General features: G+C 37.3%; 1 protein-coding gene and 1 long non-coding RNA gene across 5 annotated transcripts in view; one reads left to right on the top strand and one right to left on the bottom strand.

Annotated features, from left to right (window-relative positions):
* Positions 1-22331, top strand: part of myl13 (myosin, light chain 13) — a 40761-nt gene that overhangs the window by 17329 nt on the left and 1101 nt on the right. For 2 of the 4 annotated variants that reach the window (XM_062022459.1, XM_062022460.1), the window contains 5 exons: positions 1877-1985; positions 10919-11029; positions 18357-18384; positions 21249-21398; positions 22042-22215. In XM_062022459.1, the coding sequence (XP_061878443.1) occupies positions 10928-11029; positions 18357-18384; positions 21249-21398; positions 22042-22215 (454 nt within the window). In that variant the 5' untranslated portion in view covers positions 1877-1985; positions 10919-10927. Of the gene's footprint in view, positions 1-1848; positions 1986-10918; positions 11030-18356; positions 18385-21248; positions 21399-22041; positions 22216-22331 lie in introns of those variants that run through there. The other 2 variants (XM_062022461.1, XM_062022462.1) reach the window with 2 other exon arrangements.
* Positions 12560-22331, bottom strand: part of LOC133630746 (uncharacterized) — a 31665-nt gene continuing 21893 nt past the window's right edge. Inside the window, exons 2-3 of the long non-coding RNA XR_009821334.1 lie at positions 13717-13783; positions 12560-13107 (exon numbers count right to left, since the gene is read on the bottom strand). This is a non-coding gene — a long non-coding RNA (uncharacterized LOC133630746). The remainder of the gene's footprint in view (positions 13108-13716; positions 13784-22331) is intronic.

Below are 22331 nucleotides of genomic sequence, written 5' to 3'. Positions count from 1 at the left end.
GATAACACATGTTAAACGAGAAAGTAAGCAGATATTAACAGTAAATGAACAAGTAGATTAATAATCAATTTTTACAGCTTGTACTTAATACTTTTGATAAAATAATAGAATGGAAAATGACACAATATGTTACTGCATATGTCAGCAGACAAACTATAGGAGCCTTTGTTTGATTACTTACTACTAAAAGAAAAGTTGTCTAAAATGTTCACTATTTTATTTAAGGACAACATTGCAATACGAAACATATGTTTAATGTACCGTAAGATTTTTTGTTAAAATAAAGACAATAATGCCATTTTTTGTTGTCCCCTTTATTTAGAAAAGTATCAAAAATTATCGAAAAGTATAAAAATACATTTTGGTACCGGTACCTGTGCCAAATTATTGGTATCGGGACAACCCTAGTAGCAATGTGATTGTTAAAGGTAATGATTTTTGTGATTTTGTTTGCGAAAACACCAAGTGTCTTCTGTGTGTGTGTGTGTGTGTGTGCACGTGTTGGCAGAGCAGAGCATACGTGTTGTTGATGTGTTTTGACTTTTGTATTAAATAGAAAGTTGATCCATCACCCTCCTTGTTATGTTTGTGTGACATACAACTGTATAGCATCTTATGTTGTGTTCAAAGTGTACAAACCTAAACTAAAACAGCGATTTTTGTCGAGGCCGGTACCCATTATTCATGTTGACATCTTTTCTTGCGTAGAACGCCGTTTCTCTATACAAACGTGTCGAAATGATTCCCGGGCGCCGCCAACGCTGCTGCCCACTGCTCCCCTCACCTCACCTCCCAGGGGGTGATCAAGGGTGATGGGTCAAATGCAGAGAATAATTTTGCCACACCTAATGTGTGTGTGTGACAATCATTGGTAATTTAACTTAACTTAAGTTTTACTAACCTTGTTCAACAACCAATTAAGTTTGTAAATGGCGGTTCCGCTGTAGTAGGATACACTGTGCACTACAAAACGTTCTCAATGTAGTCAATAATCCTGACTTCCTCATTTTGATTTAAAAAACAAAAAAATAAAATCTGCACACATTGTTTTATTAATTTTTGTTTCGTAGGTTAAAGGGGATGCAAAACAATAACACTGCAATCATTTTTCATGGTCACTACTGTGTAGTTTCTCTTGTTATATTCTTATTTTACTGTTATATTTTTATTCTCATTGTTGCTTTTTATTTGTATTCTATTGTAATATTTTTCTATTTGGTTTCCATTTATACCCCCATTATTTACTTTTTACTTTTTAAATTCGATCTCAATTCTGTACACTGCTGCTGGAATTTGAATTTTCCTGAGGGAACTCTCCTGAAGGAATCAATAAAGTACTATCTATCTAAAGTGTGTTACATATTATGCTCCTGAGTTAATGTTGCTGATCAATTTGAATGTGTCATTTATTGAGTTTTTGCAATTTTACTTTCCAGCATCAAATGGTTCAAGTCGGTCAAAAAATGTTTAGTGTTTAAGGTCACCATTTTTTATTTTATTTTAGGCAAATTGATGCACTTTAATTATTTTCTGTTACAGACAAAAAACAATGTTAGTGTTTTTTGTAAGCTTTTATCTATATATATTTTTATTCAATATATATATATATATATTTTTTTTTTTGTCTTTTTTTTCTTTTGTTGTTTTCTTTAATGTTAATGAGGGTACAATGTTATGCAGAGGTGTACTTATAAAAATGTTTTTCGACAAATCAAACTATAGTCAGAATGGGGAGTATGGGGACCAAATTTTTTCTTTGTCCCGGGGGGGGGGGCGTAACAGAAAATAATTGAGAAGCACTGCATCACATGGTGTCCAACACACACGCTCTCCTAGTTGTTAAATCAACTTGCGTCCTTGTGTCTTTCATCCGCAGGTTCCCCTTTCAGATACATAACACTATTGTTCTGGGAATTGCATAACGACGGCCGCCGTTTCCGAGCCTTGGAAGCAGCAGAGGCCACAGCTGCTTTCAAAGTCACCCGGTGAGTGGTCGAAACAATTGGCATTGTATGCAGAGAGCAGGCTTTCTTTCCACGCGGCGTGCCAGTGGGACAACGGACTCCAGAATAGCAAAAGGGTCTTGGATGCTCTGAGGGCGCGAGTTGATGCGGTCGGTCAAGTGACGGATTGTTGGGGTGGAGCCTGTCGATGACAACCACCTGGTACTGGCGGGTGGGCGGCTTGTTCTGTGACACATGTCACCTCTTTGAGTCAGAACCAACATGACAACCATGCTCTCACTGACCCTTTAAAAATAATGAGGAACAAGAACAAAACCTTACAGAAGTGTGTGGATGATTACTTTCATTGAACACTGATAAATGATTGAACCACAGTATATTTCTTCATGGAATTTTACTGTCATACCAGCACGCAAGACCTAAAAGATGGCCCTAAATTCAGGAGGGCCCAGATTTAGCCCAATGAATACCACAAGAGCAATAGTATGTCCATATATATATTTAGATAGAATAGGATATAAATGGAGTAGGTTATAATGGGACTAGATTATAAATAGAATATAATTAATAGAAAAAAAGAATAACGTGTAATCCTCTCATGCAGTGATTCTTAAATTGTGGAACGTGTAACACTCGTGGTACACGTCCTTCGTTTAGTGGTACACCAAAGGATCACTTGATTAAAATAAAGTGTTTTATTTGCCTATACTCAAACACACTGTTACTATTCAAACTGTGTCGTGTTACAGTGGCCAAAAATCCTAAATATACCATATTTTTCGGACTATAAGGCGCACTTAAAATCTTTTAATTTTCTCAAAACTCGACAGTGCGCCTTTTAACCCGGTGCGCCTAATGTACGGAATAATTTTGGTTGTGCTTACTGACCTCGAAGCAATTTTATTTGGTACATGGTGAAATGATGAGTGTGACCAGTAGATGGCAGTCACACATAAGAGATACATGTGGACTGCAATATTAGTCAAGTAAACAACACCGCAATTGTATATGTTCCATTGAAAATATAGAACATTACACACGGCGCTCAAAAATCTATCAAAATGTTTTAGTACGACGTTGGTAAGCGATGAAGCCGCACCGCTTTATGGATTGTACTGTGCTTCAACATACGAGTATTATTATTGTCATGTCTGTGTTAATCATGTTTTTGTTTGGCCATGTTTTGCTTGGTTTTTGGACTCTTTTTTTTCTGTCACGTGGGGGAGTTCGCAGCTCGCTGTGGGGTTGTTCTTCCAACGCAAAAATGGCTCCGGACGACAGCGTGAAGGTAGGCTTGGATTTATTTAACATAAATAACTCACTACCATAACCACAACAATACAACAAAAAAGGCAAGTGTGCCTAAAACACAAATGAAGCTGCTAGTTAGCAGAAGCTATGGCATGGACTATGAAACTTACTTGGTCAGAAAGAGACATGAATCGGTGTGACATAAAGACAATGCAGGCAGAACGAGTGATGAACAAAGGTGGGCTTATATAACAGTGACATGATTGGTGACAGGTGTGTGTGAGTCTAAACGTGAAACAGGCGCGTGACATGGCAGGTGAAAACTAATGGGTGACCATGGAAACCAAACAAAACAAGGAAGTGAAACCAGGAACTAAAAAAAAAGAGTCCAAAAACCAAGCAAAACATGGCCAAACAAAAACATGATTAACACAGACATGACAATTATGGTGTGTGTATAAGGTAAGACATATCATCTGGTGTTTCGTTTCGCAGTATTATGCAAAAGTAATGTGTCTTACCTTCTGGTACCTGCTGATCTGTATTTGGGATCTGCATATGTCCTGAAAATTTGCGCGTGTCCGCCTCTGTAGTCCGGGCTGACGCCGTAGTTGATAAGCTTCTTCTTTTTCTCTATCTTCTTGTTATTGGCCATTTCTAATATAAAGTAGTATACATTTCTAACTTATATCTGTCAGTAAACTCCCCATGAAAGCGCTAAAACATACCGGTGTTGTGAGTTTACATTATTCACCCAAGGAACCTTAATTATTAGAGAGTTCCCGTCGGACGTTTTTTCACGGGACACATTTCCGGCGTTGTTATTGCACTAGTGAGGCACGGATGAGAAGATGCTGCTCCGTTGTTGATTTAAGTAAAGTCTGAATGTCATTAAAACATTTAGCTCCATCTTTTGACACTTCTTCCGCACTCGTCCTCGCACGCTACACCGCTACAACAAAGATGACGGGGAAAAGACGCTGTCGAAGGTGAGCCACGTAAATAAGACCGCCCACAAAACGGCGCATCCGGAAGCGACTGTCAGAAAGCGACTTGAAGATGGTCTGTGAAACATAATCTATGCAACATTTTGACCAAAGAACTACCATCACATGTTATGTAGACCACAAGGAAGTGTTTTAAATTTAGAAAAAACTAAATATAATGACCCCTTTAATGTGCCTTATAATCCGGTGCGCCTTTCGTATGAAAATAGACCTGAATAGACCCGCTCATCGGCAGTTAAATAAAACCTCTGTATTGTTTTAATGAGTACTTGGGCCTACTACACTCCTGTAATTTAATGCTTGGGGAGCCAAATGTTTTCTGAGTTGGTCTTTAGTGAAAATAGTTTGAGAACCACTGCTTTAATGCAGATAGAATGAAAAAAAAAAACTGACAGCAAACCAAACCAAAAAAAACCTACTTACTAAGATTAGCATACGTCATAACCCGTTTTTTTCCCTTATATAATTATTTTTATTTAAGATGATTTTATTTCATCATTGATTGGCCGGTAGAGGTTTAAAAACGTCATTGGTTAACAAATATTGTTCATTATAAGCCTTTTTTTACTTTTCTGACTGAAGAAATAAAATAAATATTTCAAAACATTATCTTAACTATTTTCAATCAGTTACTTTAATGTCTTTTTTTACCCCGTTTTTCCACAATTTCAGAGAAATGACATGCCTGCAGTACTTTTTCTGATTAGCAAATAAAGAAGGAAAAAATACATTTAATTGTATTTTTGAAAGCTATTATAATGTAGTTTATCCCTATCATCTTTTCCTATCATTGTTTTTCATTATTTTATATAAAATAATTTGAATAGGCTAAATGCTTAAAATTCCCTGGCATTGGCCTACATACTGGGGAAAAAACAACAACTTTAAACCTAATACAGTTTATTTTTAGAATTTGCAACAATGTACTTTAAAGGGAAGCTGCAGAAAGTAAGCAGATATTAACAGTAAATGAACAAGTAGATTAATAATTGCCTATCGTTCACAACCAAACTAAACTTTTTTTTTTTTGTAGTCTAATATGTAAAAATGTGCTTGTTCTAGTTGGCTAGCAGTGCAGCTAATGGGATAAATCAATACTTCATTTACGTTCTGTAACCCGTCTAATAACGAAGCTGTAGCGACATTGTTATTGTAAGAGCGAACATTGAGGAACTCTTTTTCCAGCGGAGTAACACATCGGCGTGCTTCGGTATTTGCTGTAAAAGCTAACTACGGCAAGAGGTAAGCTCGCTTCTATGTCAGCACCCGAATCACGTTTGAGTTTGTAAGGCACGACACTTTACTGAATGAAAAACATGAACAATCACATTACAGTATAGTAAAGTTTAAGCCCTTATTTCAGGTTTTGGTCGTACACAGTTCGCTCGACAGCTTATGTACTGTAGTTGTACTAACATCCACGGCGGGCTGCAAGTATTTTGATCGATATTAAAGTGACTCACTCCATGGACAGTTCTGCGTTTGGGCCAGCTAGCCGGGGATGTCTTTTCCGATTTATTTTGAGCAAGCACTCCATTTATTTTGAAATAGCATGGCTCCAAGTTCCACATTTACAGCGTCACCAAGTCGCGCTGACCTCACTCTCGGCTTCCGTCTGCTCCAACGTTCTACACGTGCTTTGTGCTCGCTTCTTGAAGCAGTAGTTCATCTTCCATATATTCAGCTTCAAAAATTTAAGGTCGTGAATCCTCATTCGTCCGTAAATAGTCATCTTTGTTGTTTGTTACCGAATCTGCCACGATTAGAAAACACTCAAGCTTATTTCTGGATGTAAGAACACACATTGACAGTGCGCTGTTATGGAAACGTAATAAAATGTGCTGGGGAAATCAGTTCTGGCAATGATTAAAATGAGTAAAATAAGATAAATATTGGACATATTACATATTGTTATGATCGTGTCTGTTACTACATTTTATATAGACTTGCAGTGTGTATAAAATATGTTGATGGAAGGTTTTGAAGTTGTGTTAAGAGGGCTTTGAAGGCTACAACGGTGACTCCTATTAGCCACATTCTGCAAGCGTTTATCATCTTTAAAATCTTTTAAAAAATACAGACGTGTGTTCTTGTCTCTCATAATGATTGTGAACGATAGGCAACATTTGAAATTGAAGTTTTGTAGTAAGGCTGATGCTAATTAATTCATGTTCCATTGTCCATTCCACTTGAGCTCAGACCATAGTAAGAGACTCTGGGGAAAAAAACACAAAGCTAATTAATGGGTTTCCCTCAAATGTGAATTTAATGAATGTTGTTTCCCTGAGCCCAGATCATGTTTTATTGCCTTGTCATGCTCGAGCGAACGTGCTGGACTTTCAGCTACAAACACACGACTACTGAGAGCTGACGCTAATGCATGAGCTTCTTATCTCGGCAGCGCGGGGACTCTGTGCATTTGTGCTGTTTGCGTGACACAATCGTGGACGTATAAATTAAAGTGTAAAAATAAATTAAGCACTGTTCATACAGTATAAGATCATGTGAAAACAAGAAATGTAAGCCCTATTAGCTTTTAAGAAAAGTTAAACGTGGAGCCTAAGTTCTTTCTTAATTAGCACACCAGTCTAAACAGAAATTAACCACTGTTAGAAGACGAAATAAAGAAAATAAATCTACTTGAACCGTGAAAACAAGCATCAATATTTTGTGCAAGAGGTGTGGGTTTTTTGCTTGTAGGAACTTCCAACTAACTAGTTGTGTCCCGATCCATTATTGATATCGCTCCAATATTAGCAAAAAAACCATTATCTAATTTATCAGTCTCTGCGATGAGGTGGCGACTTGTCCAGGGTGTACCCTGCCTTCCGCCCGATTGTAGCTGAGATAGACTCCAGCAACCCCCGCGACCCCAAAGGGAATAAGCGGTAGAAAATGGATGGATTTATCAGCCTACATTCAAAATCTCCTATACAAGCAGTCATGCAGCACGTTTTCTTGTGCTAAGTTGAATTGTCAGTTAACGTCTAAGGCAAGGGTTGACTACCCAAAATGTTGAAGAAGCCATATCGGACCAAAAATACAAAAACAAATCTGTCTGGAGCCGCAAAAAATTAGACACCTGATTAAGGGTGTAACGGTACACAAACATTTCGGTTCGGTACGTACCTCGGTTTAGAGGTCACGGTTCGGTTCATTTTCAGTACAGTAAGAAAACAACAAAATATACATTTTTGGGTTATTTATTTACCAAATTTGTAAACAATGGCATTATCCTTTTAACATTGGGAACACTATAATAATTATGCCCAAAAATAGAAATAGCTCTGTGTGTGATGGAGGTGAGGCACCACTAGGCTGATCAGTGCAACAGCAGGCAGTCATGAATACTAAGCATAACAACAACATACATATACACACAGGGTCCATTGCCAGGGTTCATGTGGTCAACATATATCAAATAAAAACTAAATAAGATAAGGCTCAGAATGGTTTCTTAACAAAACCTTTCTACATATAAAGTGCTTTTTTTGATTGATTGAGACTTTTATTAGTACAGTACATATTCCGTATAATTGACCACTAAATGGTAACACCCGAATAAGTTGTTCAACTTGTTTAAGTCGGGGTCCACGTTAATCAAGATTAAACTGCCTCAATTTGTTGCTCAGATTAAATACAATGACAAAACTTTTCTTCTACATACAAAAAGTGCAACATTAAACAATTTCAACTAAACTCAGCCTCAGATTAACTTTTCTTTTCCCCCCCAGCCTTTAACCCTGGTGACTTTCACTCAATCTTCATGTTTATTGCCAGAAAAGTCAGTTTATCCACATTGTCTGCAGAAAGAGTAGACCTGTTTGCAGTTACAATGTCTCCAGGTGGTCCCTGGCTAACTTGGCAGTAAGAGGATATATGGGCTCATTGTTCTTCCACCATAGAAGTGGGTCAAAATCTAGTTTTTAATGCAATATGTTCTTAAATATGCTGCTATAAAAACACCAACGGCATTTGTTATTGCTTTAGCCCTGCCTGACTCGCCGAGGAGAGGCTGCTTGAATGCGGTGTTTGCACGACGCTCGTCTTTCTCTTCGTTGAAGCGATGTTCACTTGGGGGTGGTGACGCTTCCAATGGGTTAGCATGTTTGACGTGTTGTCAGAAGCATACCCTACCGCTGCTGAACAATGTCGACAAACCTCCGTCCTCCATTGTTGTATCACACCGCGAAGCCGAAGTGTTCCCAAACTGGAGATCTTAACCAGGCAAGAGGGTCTTCCAGCTCTGGCTTTTTCATGTTGTCGTAGCCCGGTCGCTGCTAACATGCCGTGTGTTGTGCCTCGGTGTGCATTGTTTACACAACGTGCGGTACGCTATTTAATATGTCCATGTGGAAACTCGTTCGGTACACCTCCGAACCGAACCGAAACCCCCGTACCGAAACGGTTCAATACAAATACACGTACCGTTACACCCTTACGCCTGATATAAGTCTTATAATGGTGTAAATGTCTATATTAGCTATATCAGCCTACTATCAAAATGACTGTATGTCGCAGGCTGATTCATATCTTCTTTGACAGAAATGTTGAAATGTAATATTTGTTCTACACATTTTTTACAACATTGGTAAAACGGAGGCTTCTCAGAGGGTGAGATAACTCCTGGACATTACCGGCTTAAGTATATATAAAAGGTAAAGGTATAGATGTGTGTGTCCAAGTTAAAAGGAAACTGCCGGGTGGCTTTTTCTGTTGGATTTATTAAAATCTTTGGCATGCTGGGTAACGTTTGCTCTGGTCGACAACGGCCCACAAATAACTGTCAGACATGCAGCCGTTATCAAATACAGATAATGTGTCATGAGACATGCAGTTCTGAGTGAAATACAAAGAGGACATAAGTCAAGGAAATTAAATGAGCTCAAATATACCTACAAACAAGGCGTAATTATGCGATATGTACATACAGCATGTTAGCATCGATTAGCTTGCAGTCATGCAGTGACCAAATATGCCTGATAAGCACTCCAACAAGTCAACAACATCAACAAAGCTCACGTTTGTGCATTCACGCACAGCATGAAAAGTTTGATGGTCAAAATGAGACAAAGAAGGATTGGCATGAAACACATCTTTCTGTGGCAGCGTCAGAGAAAGTTGTACATGTAAACAAACTACGGTGAGTTCAAGGACCGCCGAAATTATTAGGACAAAACGGTGCTCGCCAAATACTCTCATCAGTGAAGCATAAACACAAACATTTAACAGTGGGCTTTCGAACAATTAGTTTGCCCTCCTACAGAAACCATATTAAATGAAAACATGTATTCCCCCACCATCTTTTTCCATTTTAACTTATTTTTGAAAAAGCCACTAGAGTCGGTCTAAGGACTCGATTTGCTAAAATCCAAATATCATACGGTAAACAAAGTGTGCAATCTATAAAATAGCATGCACCATTAGTGGGCGCGTTGTGATTTACTAAGACTGTGTGGGCAATTGTGAAGTGGTGCAAACCGCCTTATTTAAATGAGGATTTTGCATGTACTCTACGGGGCATCACCACAGAGACCCTCTCATTTACTGCACATTCATGTTATCATGCTCCTACCTGTAGAATTTTGTTATGTTTTCAAACACGCAGGAGACGTCTACCACTTTTTATGGGCAATTTAGAAGCAGTCGTGCAGTGCATCTACATTAAAACCCAATTTTTTTCTGCTTTTTTACCGCTGAAGGTGCATGGGAGCGAGGCTGCACTTAGTCTGCTCAAAACGCAAAAATGCAAACTTCAAAAAGTGTTTTTGGTATAAGAAATATTTTAATAATACATAATAGTACAGGCCAAAAGTTTGGACACAGCTTCACATTTAGATGCGTTTTCTTTATTTTCATGACTACTTACATAGTTGATTGTCACTGAAGGCATCAAAATTATGACACCTGTGAAGTGAAAACCATTTCAGGGGACTACCTCTTGAAGCTCATCGAGAGAATGCCAAGAGTGTGCAAAACAGTAATCAGAGCAATGGGTGTCTATTTTGAAGAAACTACAATATCAAACATGCTTTAGTTATTTCACATTTTTGTGTTAAGTACATAACTCCACATGTGTTCATTCATAGTTTTGATGCCTTCAGTGACAATCTACAATGTAAATAGTCATGCAAATAAAGAAAACACATTGACTGAGAAGGTGTGTCCAAACTTTTGGCCTGTACTGTATATTCCACCAATAATCTATCATCGTGTTCCATTTGTGATCATCATCTTCAAAGCACAAAAGGTCATCCTGATCAAATATTGCCTGCAGGTTGTTTAGCCAGAGGCTACATTCCATTGTGTTTTTCATTGATTTAATTTTGACTGGTGAGCTCCAAATTGCACCCCGCCTACAGGCAATCATAATTGTGTTCATCCTTGCAAACATCCATCACCCTTTCAGCCAACAAGGTCACGGCTGCAACTAAAAAAGGAGGTGATATGATTAGTCGAAGGTTCCAAGCATTGCAGCTAACATCGTGATGACATGCACTAGAACCTTTGTCCTAAATAGAAACACCAAAGCCGTATCCTTTTATAGTGGTCTTGTCATTGTTGCCAGCGTCAGCGTGTAAAGGGGGTGGAGATGGCACCTGGGGGCGTCGGATAAAGAGACTTAATGGGCCACCCCGGACCACTCCAACTGGATCAAAGCAAAGACCCTCGTCTTTTTACTTTCCTTCTTGACAGCTTCCCGCCATGGCGCCAAAGAAGAAGGAAGAGCCGGCACCTGCGCCGGCACCCAAAGCGCCTGAACCTGAGCGCCCTAAGACCCCGGTGTTCAACCCTGCATCTATCACGGTAAAAACGTCCATTATTCAACATCAAAGACAGAGCAATTTATGTGCATTACTCAAAAGTTATAATACAGCAATGGTCCAAATAATAGACTTCTATGCCAAAGATTTTTTCCTTTAAGTTTGGAAAAGACATCTTCTCTTTGGGGTGTAAATATTTATACATGAGCACCAGAAGGTGGCGCCAAACAAATGATTCCATTAGAAAGTAATTCAACTTTTGAACCAAATATAAGAAGACTTCTAAGATCTTTTTTTTTTTTTTAAGTCTGGAAAGACGTCTATTCTTCAGGGTCTAAAGCATGGGTGTCAAACTCTGGCCCGCGGGCCAAATTTGGCCGGCCGTGTAATTTCACTTGGCCCTTGAGGCGATATCAAATTAAAACTAGAGCTGGCCCGCCGATTATATACAGCGGCGGTGCCGCGGTAACACCGCATTCACCGCTAATTCTCATACTTGCCAACCCTCCCGGGAGACTCCCAAATTTCACATAATATGTGCGGCTTCTGCACGCACACACAAATGAATGCCATGCATACTTGCTCAACATCCATACAGGTCACACTGAGGGTGACCGTATAAACAACTTTAACACTGTTAGAAATATACGCCACACTGCGAACCCACGCCAAACAAGAATGACAAACACATTTCGGGAGAACATCCGCACCGTAACACAACATAAACACCAAAGAACAAATACCCAGAATCCTTTGCAACACTAACTCTTCCGCTACAAGGTGTGTGTGTGTTTGTGTGTGCGTGGGGGGGGGGTTTGGTGGTAGCGGGGGTGTATTTTGTAGCGTCCCGGAAGAGTAGTCTCGTTAACATCAGGCTACCTAGATAGGCTACTGTCAAGAACTTGTGATCTGATTGGCTATTGCAACTGTCTGTCAACTGTGTGTGTTCTCAAATTCATCTGCTAACGGTCCCGATAAGTATCCAATCACAGGACGCGTAAACGTCACGTTCAACGTGAGGCCAGCTAAAAGACCTTACTGACAACAACTCGTGATCTGATTGGCTATGGCAACTGTTTATCACCTGTATGCCCCCGATCGCTTACAGTGCACGGACGTCTGCATTGTTGATTCTGAAGGCCTCGGGCAGATTTAGTACAGCGTAGCAACATAAGCTAGCTGAATTCTGATTGGATGCAAACTAAAACTAAAAACAACAGCACTGAAACGAGCATAATATGACGTAAAGAGAATATAAATACTTTAAGATATTCAGGTAAAGCAAATAAAAAAATTATTTTATCTTTAATTATGATCATGATTTCTGGTTATGTTAGGCCAACAGAGAAGGCCTTGCGGACCCTGACGGCCCACCACTGCCCAATACCCACTGAGAACAGACCCTGACTTGACCACCACCGATATTTTATGACTGGGACGTGAGCCGGACATGACGTCATTTAAAACCAAGCAATATGGTCGACTAGAGAATACAAATCACCATTAGTGATTTATGGTAAATTCAGGCCTTTGAATTTGCATAGAAAAGTTATTCTCAAACTGGTATGCCGGCGTTATCTGGTGGTAAGCCAAAGAACCACCTGTTTTATTTTCCTATGTTCAAACACTTGCTGCGTTTTTATTTGCAGTTTTTCACAAAATAAAAGGGATATTTCTAAAATTTTGACAAAGCGCATTTGCGACTTGTAGGTGTTTCCATTAATGGCTGTTTTAAGTCGTGAGCCGCAATTCTCGTAAAATCTCATCCCACAAAATTCCACTTTGAGGAAGATAGACGCTTTGCGGTTCCATGGTTTTGGAGCTGTGGTTACAATTGCAGAAACTGCTGTTGCCGTGATTGTAAACAGAAGACAAAGGCAGTGGGCAGCGGCCGTAAATAAGGGACGAATTGTGGATCCAAGGGCTCCCACGACATTGTTTGGGTAAGTCGGGTTTCTCCGAGCCTGCGGGTCGGCCTCCATTGCCGGGAAGGGACCTGCGAGACGGCCCGGTGCCGCTTCACTCGCCCCCGGCCGACCAATCGGAAGCAAGACCAAGACGACCCCCGTCTCCCCTAGTTGTCCTGCATCAGCAATCCCGCTGGTTCGGTGTTTACTTGTCCTGTAAATGCGGAAAAAGTGTTTCCATCATGCTTTTGCGACACACTCTAAGAATAAAACGTATGTAAAACCGCCAAAATAGCAATATTTGAGAGGTTTTTCAAAAATATGGGTGTTTCCATTACCAGTTTCCTATCGCCATACTTAAGTTTTGCGCATTTCTCGCGGTAATGGAAACACAGCTACTGTTACTGTTCAAACCGTGTGTAATGTTACAGTGAACAAAATATTAAATATACTGCCTTGTTTTAGTGAGTACTTAGGCTTACTACGCTACTGCATTTTAATGTTGTCCATTATGCAGTGGCAGGCCGTGCGTTTCCCACCTAGGCCTCCAGTGATGTCCGACTTCAGTGATTACCTCTCAAAATACCATCATTTATGTCACCACATGACCATTGCTGGAGAAATACTATAGAGAAGCACAATTACACACTACTGTCATTGAACCACCTCAACATTGTACAAAACGGGTTATTTTCTGGCGCATTTAAAAATCAATAAACCGGCATCTGCGATTAAAACATAGCTTATGTGGTACTGTCAAAATTTAAATTGCAAAAAACATATTAAACGTGAAAAAATAAAGAAATTAAATATTTGAACTCACAATTTGCAGAACCCATTCGACGCCGTATAGCAGGGGTGTCCAAACTTTTTCCACTGAGTGCCGCACACTGGAAAATCAAAGCAAGCGGGGGCAATTTTGATATTTTTTTATTTTAAAAACCAATACAATACATGTATAAAAAGTATACATTAAGGTCTCCACTCAGGCTTGATCCCGGGGACCCCAAAGGGTTTTGGTCCAAAAAATATTTAAAATGTGTCATTATTCAGTATTATTATCTCTAGATCAACATTAGGTCTATCTGTCAATATAACGTTTTTAAAGATTTAAGTCGTATGCTCTTTTTGTCAAAGAAAACCCTGTTTTTTTATGGAAAAAAATACGAATTATGCAATATTTTCACCCAATAAAATTTTTAAGAGGAATATTGCAAATGATATAATAATTGGAGCCTTAAAAAGGTCAATAACTCATAACACCATTGATTTTAATTCATTATTATTTTTTGAGCAATGACTTTTAAAAACAAATCACACAAAAAGTATTGGGGAACCAAAAGGGTCCTACTCATTAAAGTGTTAAAAAATAAATTATACATTTTTTTTTACTGTTTACTTTTAACACAATAATCTCGAGATCAACTTCAGATCTATCCGTCAATTATACGTTGTATTGTTGTTTATGTTTTTTGTTTGTTCGTTTTAGGCCCTTCTTTAAAAAAAAAAAAAACATTTTTTATATGGCAAACACAAAATATGTAACATTTTCCCAAAAAAATATCTCAAAGTGCAATATTTAATGTGACGTAATTGGAGCCTTGGATAGGTCAATAATTCATAATAACATTGATTTTGATTCATTATTATTTTTTAAAGAAAGAAACAGCCTGCATGGCAGCTTTGTGTTATTAGAGTACACATTGCAACATTTTCTTGTTACATTTCACCTGTTTGGTCTTTCATACCACTTTTTATGTTTTTAATATTTTTAATCGTATTTTAAAATGGGTTGTGGGGCCATTAAAAAATGACCTGCGGGCCGCAAATGGCCCCCGGGCCGCACTTTGGACATCCCTGCCGTATGCCCCTCGTAGTCAGTTAATGCGAGTGGAAATGGCGGGCATTTCCCCATTTCATCGCCGATATCGTCTCTCAAGATGTAGTTTCTCTTTAAATATCCTTCTTGAAAATGGCCTTGCAAATATATATCTGCCACCTAATCAACGTTTCGTTCTCCTTCTTTGTGGGTCAGCACTTCCTGTTTCCTGCTTAATTGCAACTTGTGATTAGATACTCACTTTGGAGTGACAAAAGAGTATCCAATCACATTCTCGTTAACATCAGGCTACCGAGAGAGGCTACTGTCAACAACTTGTGATCTGATTGGCTTTAGCAACTGTCTATCAACTGTATGTGTTCTCAAATTCATCTGCTAACGGTCCCGGTGAGTATCCAATCACAGGACGCGTAAATGTCACGTTCAACCCTAGGCCAGCTAGAAGGCCTTACTGACAACAACTCATGATCTGATTGGCCGACACAATTGTCTATCAACTGTTTGTGTCCATTCACTTACAGTGCACAGACGCCTGCATTGTTGATTCCGAATGCCCCGGGCAGATTTCGTACAGCATGGCAACATTAGATAGCTGAATTCTGATTGGATACAAACTGAATAGAATATGAATAAATTTAGATATTTAGGGAAAGTTAATAAAAAAAACACTTTTATCTTTAATTATGATCATGATTTCTGGTTATGCTAGGCCAGCAAAGACGGCCTTGCGGGCCCTGACGGCACACCACTGTCATTATGGTAGTTCTTGGAGAACCAAGTGTTTTCTGAAGTGGTGCTTGGTGAAAAACGTTTGAGAACCACTGGTATATGACTTATAACTAAAATGGTGTCATTGTCGCCTCGTAGTGGCTGAGAGCAGGTTGACATCTTAATGGATTCTACTCTAAGCCGGTACATAATTGTTGGTTTTCTATCACCGGCCTCACCTAATCATAAAAATAAATAACATACAAAAATCTGATAGTTCCTTCAACATTAGCTTTAGTAGACAAAAGGACATTTTTAAGGCACAATTCAAGCCAATCCAGTGTGTAAAGAGCTTTAGAGACACCGTGTGACACAAACATGGAAGTGCAAGCACAAAGAAGCCCTGAAGTCCTACAATAGTTATTTAAAAGTATCAAATTTGAGCACTCAGCATTATGAAAATGCAACAAGACATTGCATGGAAAGTTGGTCTTATGTCTTTATTATTATTAAAGACAGTGTTTGCCATATCCCAAAGGAACCACAGAATATTATATTAATTATGTCTGAGAATAGAAGACCACCCGCGTCATGCACCAGAGTTTGCACCAGACTAGAAAGAAAGGGAAAGGGAAAGAAAATGCGGAGTCCTGTTACCTGCCACCATCCATTTTTAACACGCTTACCTATTCAAGTTAAAGAAGCTCACCGAGATGTTCTTTATAGACAGGAAATTACTGGAGGCCAAGCTATACAAAGATTCCATCATAGGTTATAACCACAGGGAAGTATAGTGTGTTACATTGAATATATCTAAGGTAAACGTAATAGTTTTAAATTGGTAAGTAAAGTCACATTTCATATACATACATACAAAAGCATGTATTGTCTTTGTGTGATGATGTACATGAGGTGTGGTTGTATTGTATATTAAGTATGTGTCCATGAAAGGGCATTTTATGACTTTTTTGTTAATACTTGTGTATGTTTTTATTGTCATAATTTTATTGCATGATTTTTGTATCCCTTTAATTTAGGTAGCCAGGGACTGCAGATGGAAATTAGCTATTTAGCTATAATCTGGTACAGAACATATCTGTCTTTGAGCTTAATGTTTCTGTACATTGTCCCTTCAAATAAAGACTAAACAAAACAAAACATTTCTGACATTTTCTCCCCCCAGTGAAGTATTTAAAAGCCCTCCCAATGTTGCTTTGAGATTAATTTACTTTACTTCATCATTTCTATGTCAACTGGTTAGACACATTTGTATTATACATTCATGTGTTTATACTTCTTTTTAACAAGTAAAGAACATGTGGTTAAATCTCACTGTATTGGCCCTTGTAGACTCATTCAAACTACTCTATTTCATTATACAATTAGAACATAGATTTGTATTATTACTCAAAGTTTTTCCTTCAAATATATTTATGGTTATTTAAAAAATAAACTGCAGTTTATATTCAGCCATTCAATGTAATATATTGTGGAATATTTTTTTTAGATAATTCATTAGTAATTAACTGGGAAACATCCCTTGTTGCAACGACTTAATTACTTAAAATCTATACATTACTTGTATCATTATTGAAAGTTGTTTTTTTTCTAAATTATTTACAGATATACAAATAACCAAATAATTTCAAAATTATTTTCTGATTTGTCTTTACTGATTAACTAGGAGAAATTATTGAAGCTATTTAATTAATGTCCCTACATTAACTTTATTATTCATGAAAAATATTTTCAAATTTATAAAGGGTCATTTAAAAATATATATTAATTTGATCATTCTGTTTTATATATTTTAGAAATATTTTTCTATTTTTCTTTAGTGATTAACTGGGAGAAATCATTTGTTGCAGCTAATCATTAAAATGTGTTCATTATTTAGAGTGTTTTATTAATATTCCCAAAAATAATTGAAATGTATATATTGTTTTTTGAAGAAAAAAAAGTCTGATACATTTATTTCATGCGAGGGCAAATCACTCGTTGAAACTACTTAATTACTTAAAATCTGTACATTACTTTTATTAGTTTTTTTTCTAAATGATATGTAGTTATTCAAACATATACTTTGTTTTAATGTTTACTAGTTTTATTTTATATACAATATACATTTATTTTGTATAATTATTTTCAGATTATTCTTTAGTTTTTAACACCATGGGAGAAATTACTTGTTGCAACGACTCATCAAAACTACTTAATTATTTAGATGATGAATCATTTTATTTGATATATGTTGTAATAATTTAGTTTATTTTTTTAATTGTGTGATTAATTGGGAGAAAGAACTTGTTGCAACTATTTATCATAACTACTTAATTATTCAAGTCAATGCATACTTTGTTTTTTACATTTAAGTTTTTTTCAATAAATGATTTCTGGGCATTCAAATTATTTTTATATTTTATATATTTTTTTAATATTCCATTTTTTTTCCATTGAAGAAACATTGTTCTACTGCCTTGTAATTCAAAGTTAGGAATGATAAGAAATGAATTTAGTCATAAAGAGAATCATTATTCAAAGCAATACATTAATAGAAAGGTCTGCATGAATATATGTATAGAGGTTGAAATAGACTTGTTTTTTAATGAGTAAGTAATGATGATAATTTGTTTCATTCACATAAAGTGAAATACTGTACATACACATGGAGCGACCTTATGTGAACCCTGACCTTGCTGGAGCCCCCCTAACCTACATAACCCAGCCATGTAGACCAATGAAGTCATCTAAAATTAACCCTGCATTAGCTGATCCAAGGTCAGTGACAATACCCAGTGATGACAGCCAAGCTGTAACTGGAGCCAATGGAGCCAATGTAGAGATAATCCTACTATGTATTCTCTTTGCTGCTCTCCTGACCCCTTAAAGCTTCTTGCTTTTTTGTCTTCCTACAGCTGGAATTCACACCCGAGCAAATTGAAGGTACGCTAAGTGGTTCTCTTATTTATAGGAGGATGTGTGTTTTATCCTTCTCTTTGCTGAAAAGACAAAGAGCTGATCATAACATTGCTTTAGTGCTAAGCTCATCATTAATGCACACTTCTACTCTATATTAGAGGTATTATTCTTTATTATTCTTGTTGCTATGCCATTCGGGCATATCAATATTGGGGATTTCACATCATTCCATTCACTTTAAAGTTAATATTTATGTTTAGTCCAAATTAATATATGACAACTTATTTATCTATTGTTTCCTTAAATTGAAAAAAATATATGATGGGAGATAAATATATTGTACATGCAAACATACATACGCATGTATATTCATACATACATACATACATACATACATACATACATACATACATACACACACACGGTACATACATCCACATGCACATTCAATGTACAAACATACATACATAGATACTGTACATATACGAGCACATATACATACATACACTCATGCATATAGTTATGTTTCATCAAACATTTATTAAAGGCCTACTGAAATGAAATTATTTTATTTAAACGGGAATAGCAGATCCATTCTATGTGTTATACTTGATCATTTCGCGATATTGCCATATTTTTGCTGAAAGGATTTAGTATAGAACAACGACGATAAAGTTCGCAACTTTTGGTCGCTGATAAAAAAAAAGCCTTGCCTATAACGGAAGTAGCGTGACGTCACAGGAGGAAGGATTCCTCACAATTCCCCGTTGTTTACAATGGAGCGAGAGAGATTCGGACCGAGAAAGCGACGATTACCCCATTAATTTGAGCGAGGATGAAAGATTTGTGGATGAGGAACGTTAGAGTGAAGGACTAGAGTGTAGTGCAGGGTGTATCTTTTTTCGCTCTGACCGTAACTTAGGAACAAGGGTTCATTGGATTCCACACTTTCTCTTTTTTCTATTGTGGATCACGGATTTGTATTTTAAACCACCTCGGATACTATATCCTCTTGAAAATGAGAGTCGAGAACGCGAAATGGACATTCACAGTGACTTATCTCCACGACAATACATCGGTGAAGCTCTTTAGCTACAGAGCTAACGTGATAGCATCGGGCTCAAATGCAGATAGAAACAAAATTTTAAAAAACCCTGACTGGAAGGATAGACAGAAGATCAACAATACTATTAAACCATGAACATGTAAATACACGGTTAATAATTTCCAGCTTGGCGAAGCTTAACAATTGAAGCTAACTTAGCTACGGAGCTAACGTGATAGCATCAGGCTCAAATGCAGATAGAAACAAAATTAAAAAAAACCCTGACTGGAAGGATAGACAGAAGATCAACAATACTATTAAACCACGAACATGTAAATACACGGTTAATCATTTCCAGCTTGGCGAAGCTTAACAATTGAAGCTAACTACGGAGCGGCGGCGGGCGTTGTAGCTTTCGACGACACCCCGGCCGCCATCAGAGTCGGCAAGAAACATATATTTCCCCAAAGTTACGTACGTGACATGCACATAGCGACACACACGTACGGGCAAGCGATCAAATGTTTGGAAGCCAAAGCTGTACTCACGGTAGTGAGTCTTCTATCTAACTCAAACACAACACAACCTCCTGATTGTGTTGCTGTAGTCTACCGCTAATACACCGATCGCACTTACAACTTTCTTCTTTGCAGTCTCCATTGTCCATTAAACAAATTGCAAAAGATTCACCAACACAGATGTCCAGAATACTGTGGAATTGTTCGATGAAAACAGAGCAGTTTGTATGGTGACACATTGGGTACGAATACTTCCGTCATACATAGACGTTTCCAACCGGAAGTTTAGCGGGAAATTGCACTTTATAAGTTAACCCGGCCGTATTGGCATGTGTTGCAATGTTAAGATTTCATCATTGATATATAAACTATCAGACTGCGTGGTCGGTAGTCGTGGGTTTCAGTAGGCCTTTAACATTGCTAAAGCTTGACCTATTTTATACCATAACAATCTATTAGGTTAATATTGTATGCTCCCTTCTTCCCCTCTCTTTATTTGCTTTCTTTTGTAAGTATTCATTAAATGTATGTATTGTTGCATTTGAAGCAATTGTAATGTTTATAATACAGGTAACTATTATTATTCATTCTCAATGTTGTTATTTATATTGGTATTTGTATTGTTCCATTTGTACTGCAATAATGTTCATTTTTATTTCAGTGTTTTTATTATCGATTTCATTGAATGATTTGCAAATTTTTCTTGGCATCATATTTGTACATATATTTGCTGATGTTGTTGTTTTTATCTTTCTGTCTTATCCCTTTCTTGTCCCCACAATTTTCCCTTGCCTTCTTTAGTTTTTATGTCTATAAAACAATATACTGTATACACAGTAAATTTAAAGCTAACTTCATTGAAGTCTTAAGGTGATATTGCTAGCGCAGTGATTCTCAAACTATGGTAGGTGTACCACTAGTGGTACACCAAAAAATAACTTAATTAAAAGTATAGTGTTTTATTTTCCTATATTCAAACACAGTGTTACTGTTCAAATGGTGTAATGTTACAGTAGCCAAAAATTTTAGATATACTTGTTAATAAAAACCTCTGCTCTTTTAGTGAGTACTTAGGCCTACTCTGCTACTGTATTTTAATGTTGGTCATTATTGTGGTACATGGGAAGCCATGTTTTTTTCTGGAGGTGGTACTTAGTGAAAAAGCTTTGAGAACCACTGTGTTAGCGTTTTAGTTCTGAAAGTGAAATACTTTTAAACCTCCAAGAACTTTCATATTTGTGTTTGCCACGCAGCAAAAATGTAAACCGAAGCAATACATTATTTATTTTTTTTAAATAACCTTTTCGTTGTCTTTGCTTTTCCAGATTTCAAAGATGCGTTCCAGCTGTTTGACAGGACTCCAAATAACGAGATGAAAATCACCTACGGACAATGTGGGGATCTGATCCGAGCGTTGGGACAGAATCCCACCAACTCCGAGATCATGTTTGTGCTCGGGAAGCCCAAAGCCGAAGGTATTAATGCTCTGATCGATGCACAGCTGATGTAACTCAGTACTGTAGTACGACTCATTAAGTTTGTAGGATTGTATCAAAAAAATGTTTTATTACCCTTAACTTTGCAGAAGAAACCTAACAGTTGTGGTGAAAATCTGGATAAAAGAGCAGTTCAGTCAAAACTTGAGTCAACAATCTCCATAAATTAAGATTAGTTTATTTCAAAGGGGACAATGCAATTTCATAAAACACATGACTACACATGGTTAAAAAATAAATCAGGAAGTTGCTTTCATCACAATATATATTATATGTATGCTACAAATATATCATATAAATGCATTAAATTGTAATCTACGGGAAACATACAATTTTGTTTTAACAATATTATGAATATACATTTTTTATAAGTAAAAACTAAGAAAATATGTACCGTTTTAAATACAATTTTAAAAAAATCAAAAACATTTTTTTTAAATAATTCTATTGATTTAAAAGTGTTCCAAGACTTTTGCAAAGTGCTGTACTGAAGTCCATGTAAAACAGGGAACAAAATAAAACAGTGATAAAAACAGCTGTTACTATTATAGTAATAATTGATTTTATTTGTATTGTACTGTGATTGTGCAGGTGTACCTAATGATGTGTCTCTGCCTTGCAGACATGCAGTCCAAAATGATGGATTTTGATCAGTTCCTTCCCATCCATCAGCACATGTGCAAGGCCAAAGATCGAGGAACCTTCGAGGACTTTGTGGAGGGTCTGAGGGTGTTTGACAAGGAGGGCAATGGAACCGTCATGGGCGCCGAGCTGAGACACGTCCTGGCAACGCTTGGTAACGTCATACTCATACTGTGTGTGTATGTGTATGTACGTATGTATATATATATATAGCCATCCATTTTCTACCGCTTGTGGTAAATGGCTTTCGCTTTGCATAATACAGTTTTA

Source organism: Entelurus aequoreus, linkage group LG16 (genome assembly GCF_033978785.1).
Source record: "Entelurus aequoreus isolate RoL-2023_Sb linkage group LG16, RoL_Eaeq_v1.1, whole genome shotgun sequence".
Lineage (NCBI taxonomy): Eukaryota > Metazoa > Chordata > Actinopteri > Syngnathiformes > Syngnathidae > Entelurus > Entelurus aequoreus.
Note: the sequence above shows the minus strand (reverse complement) of the source record. Positions and strands in the feature narration are given on the sequence as shown.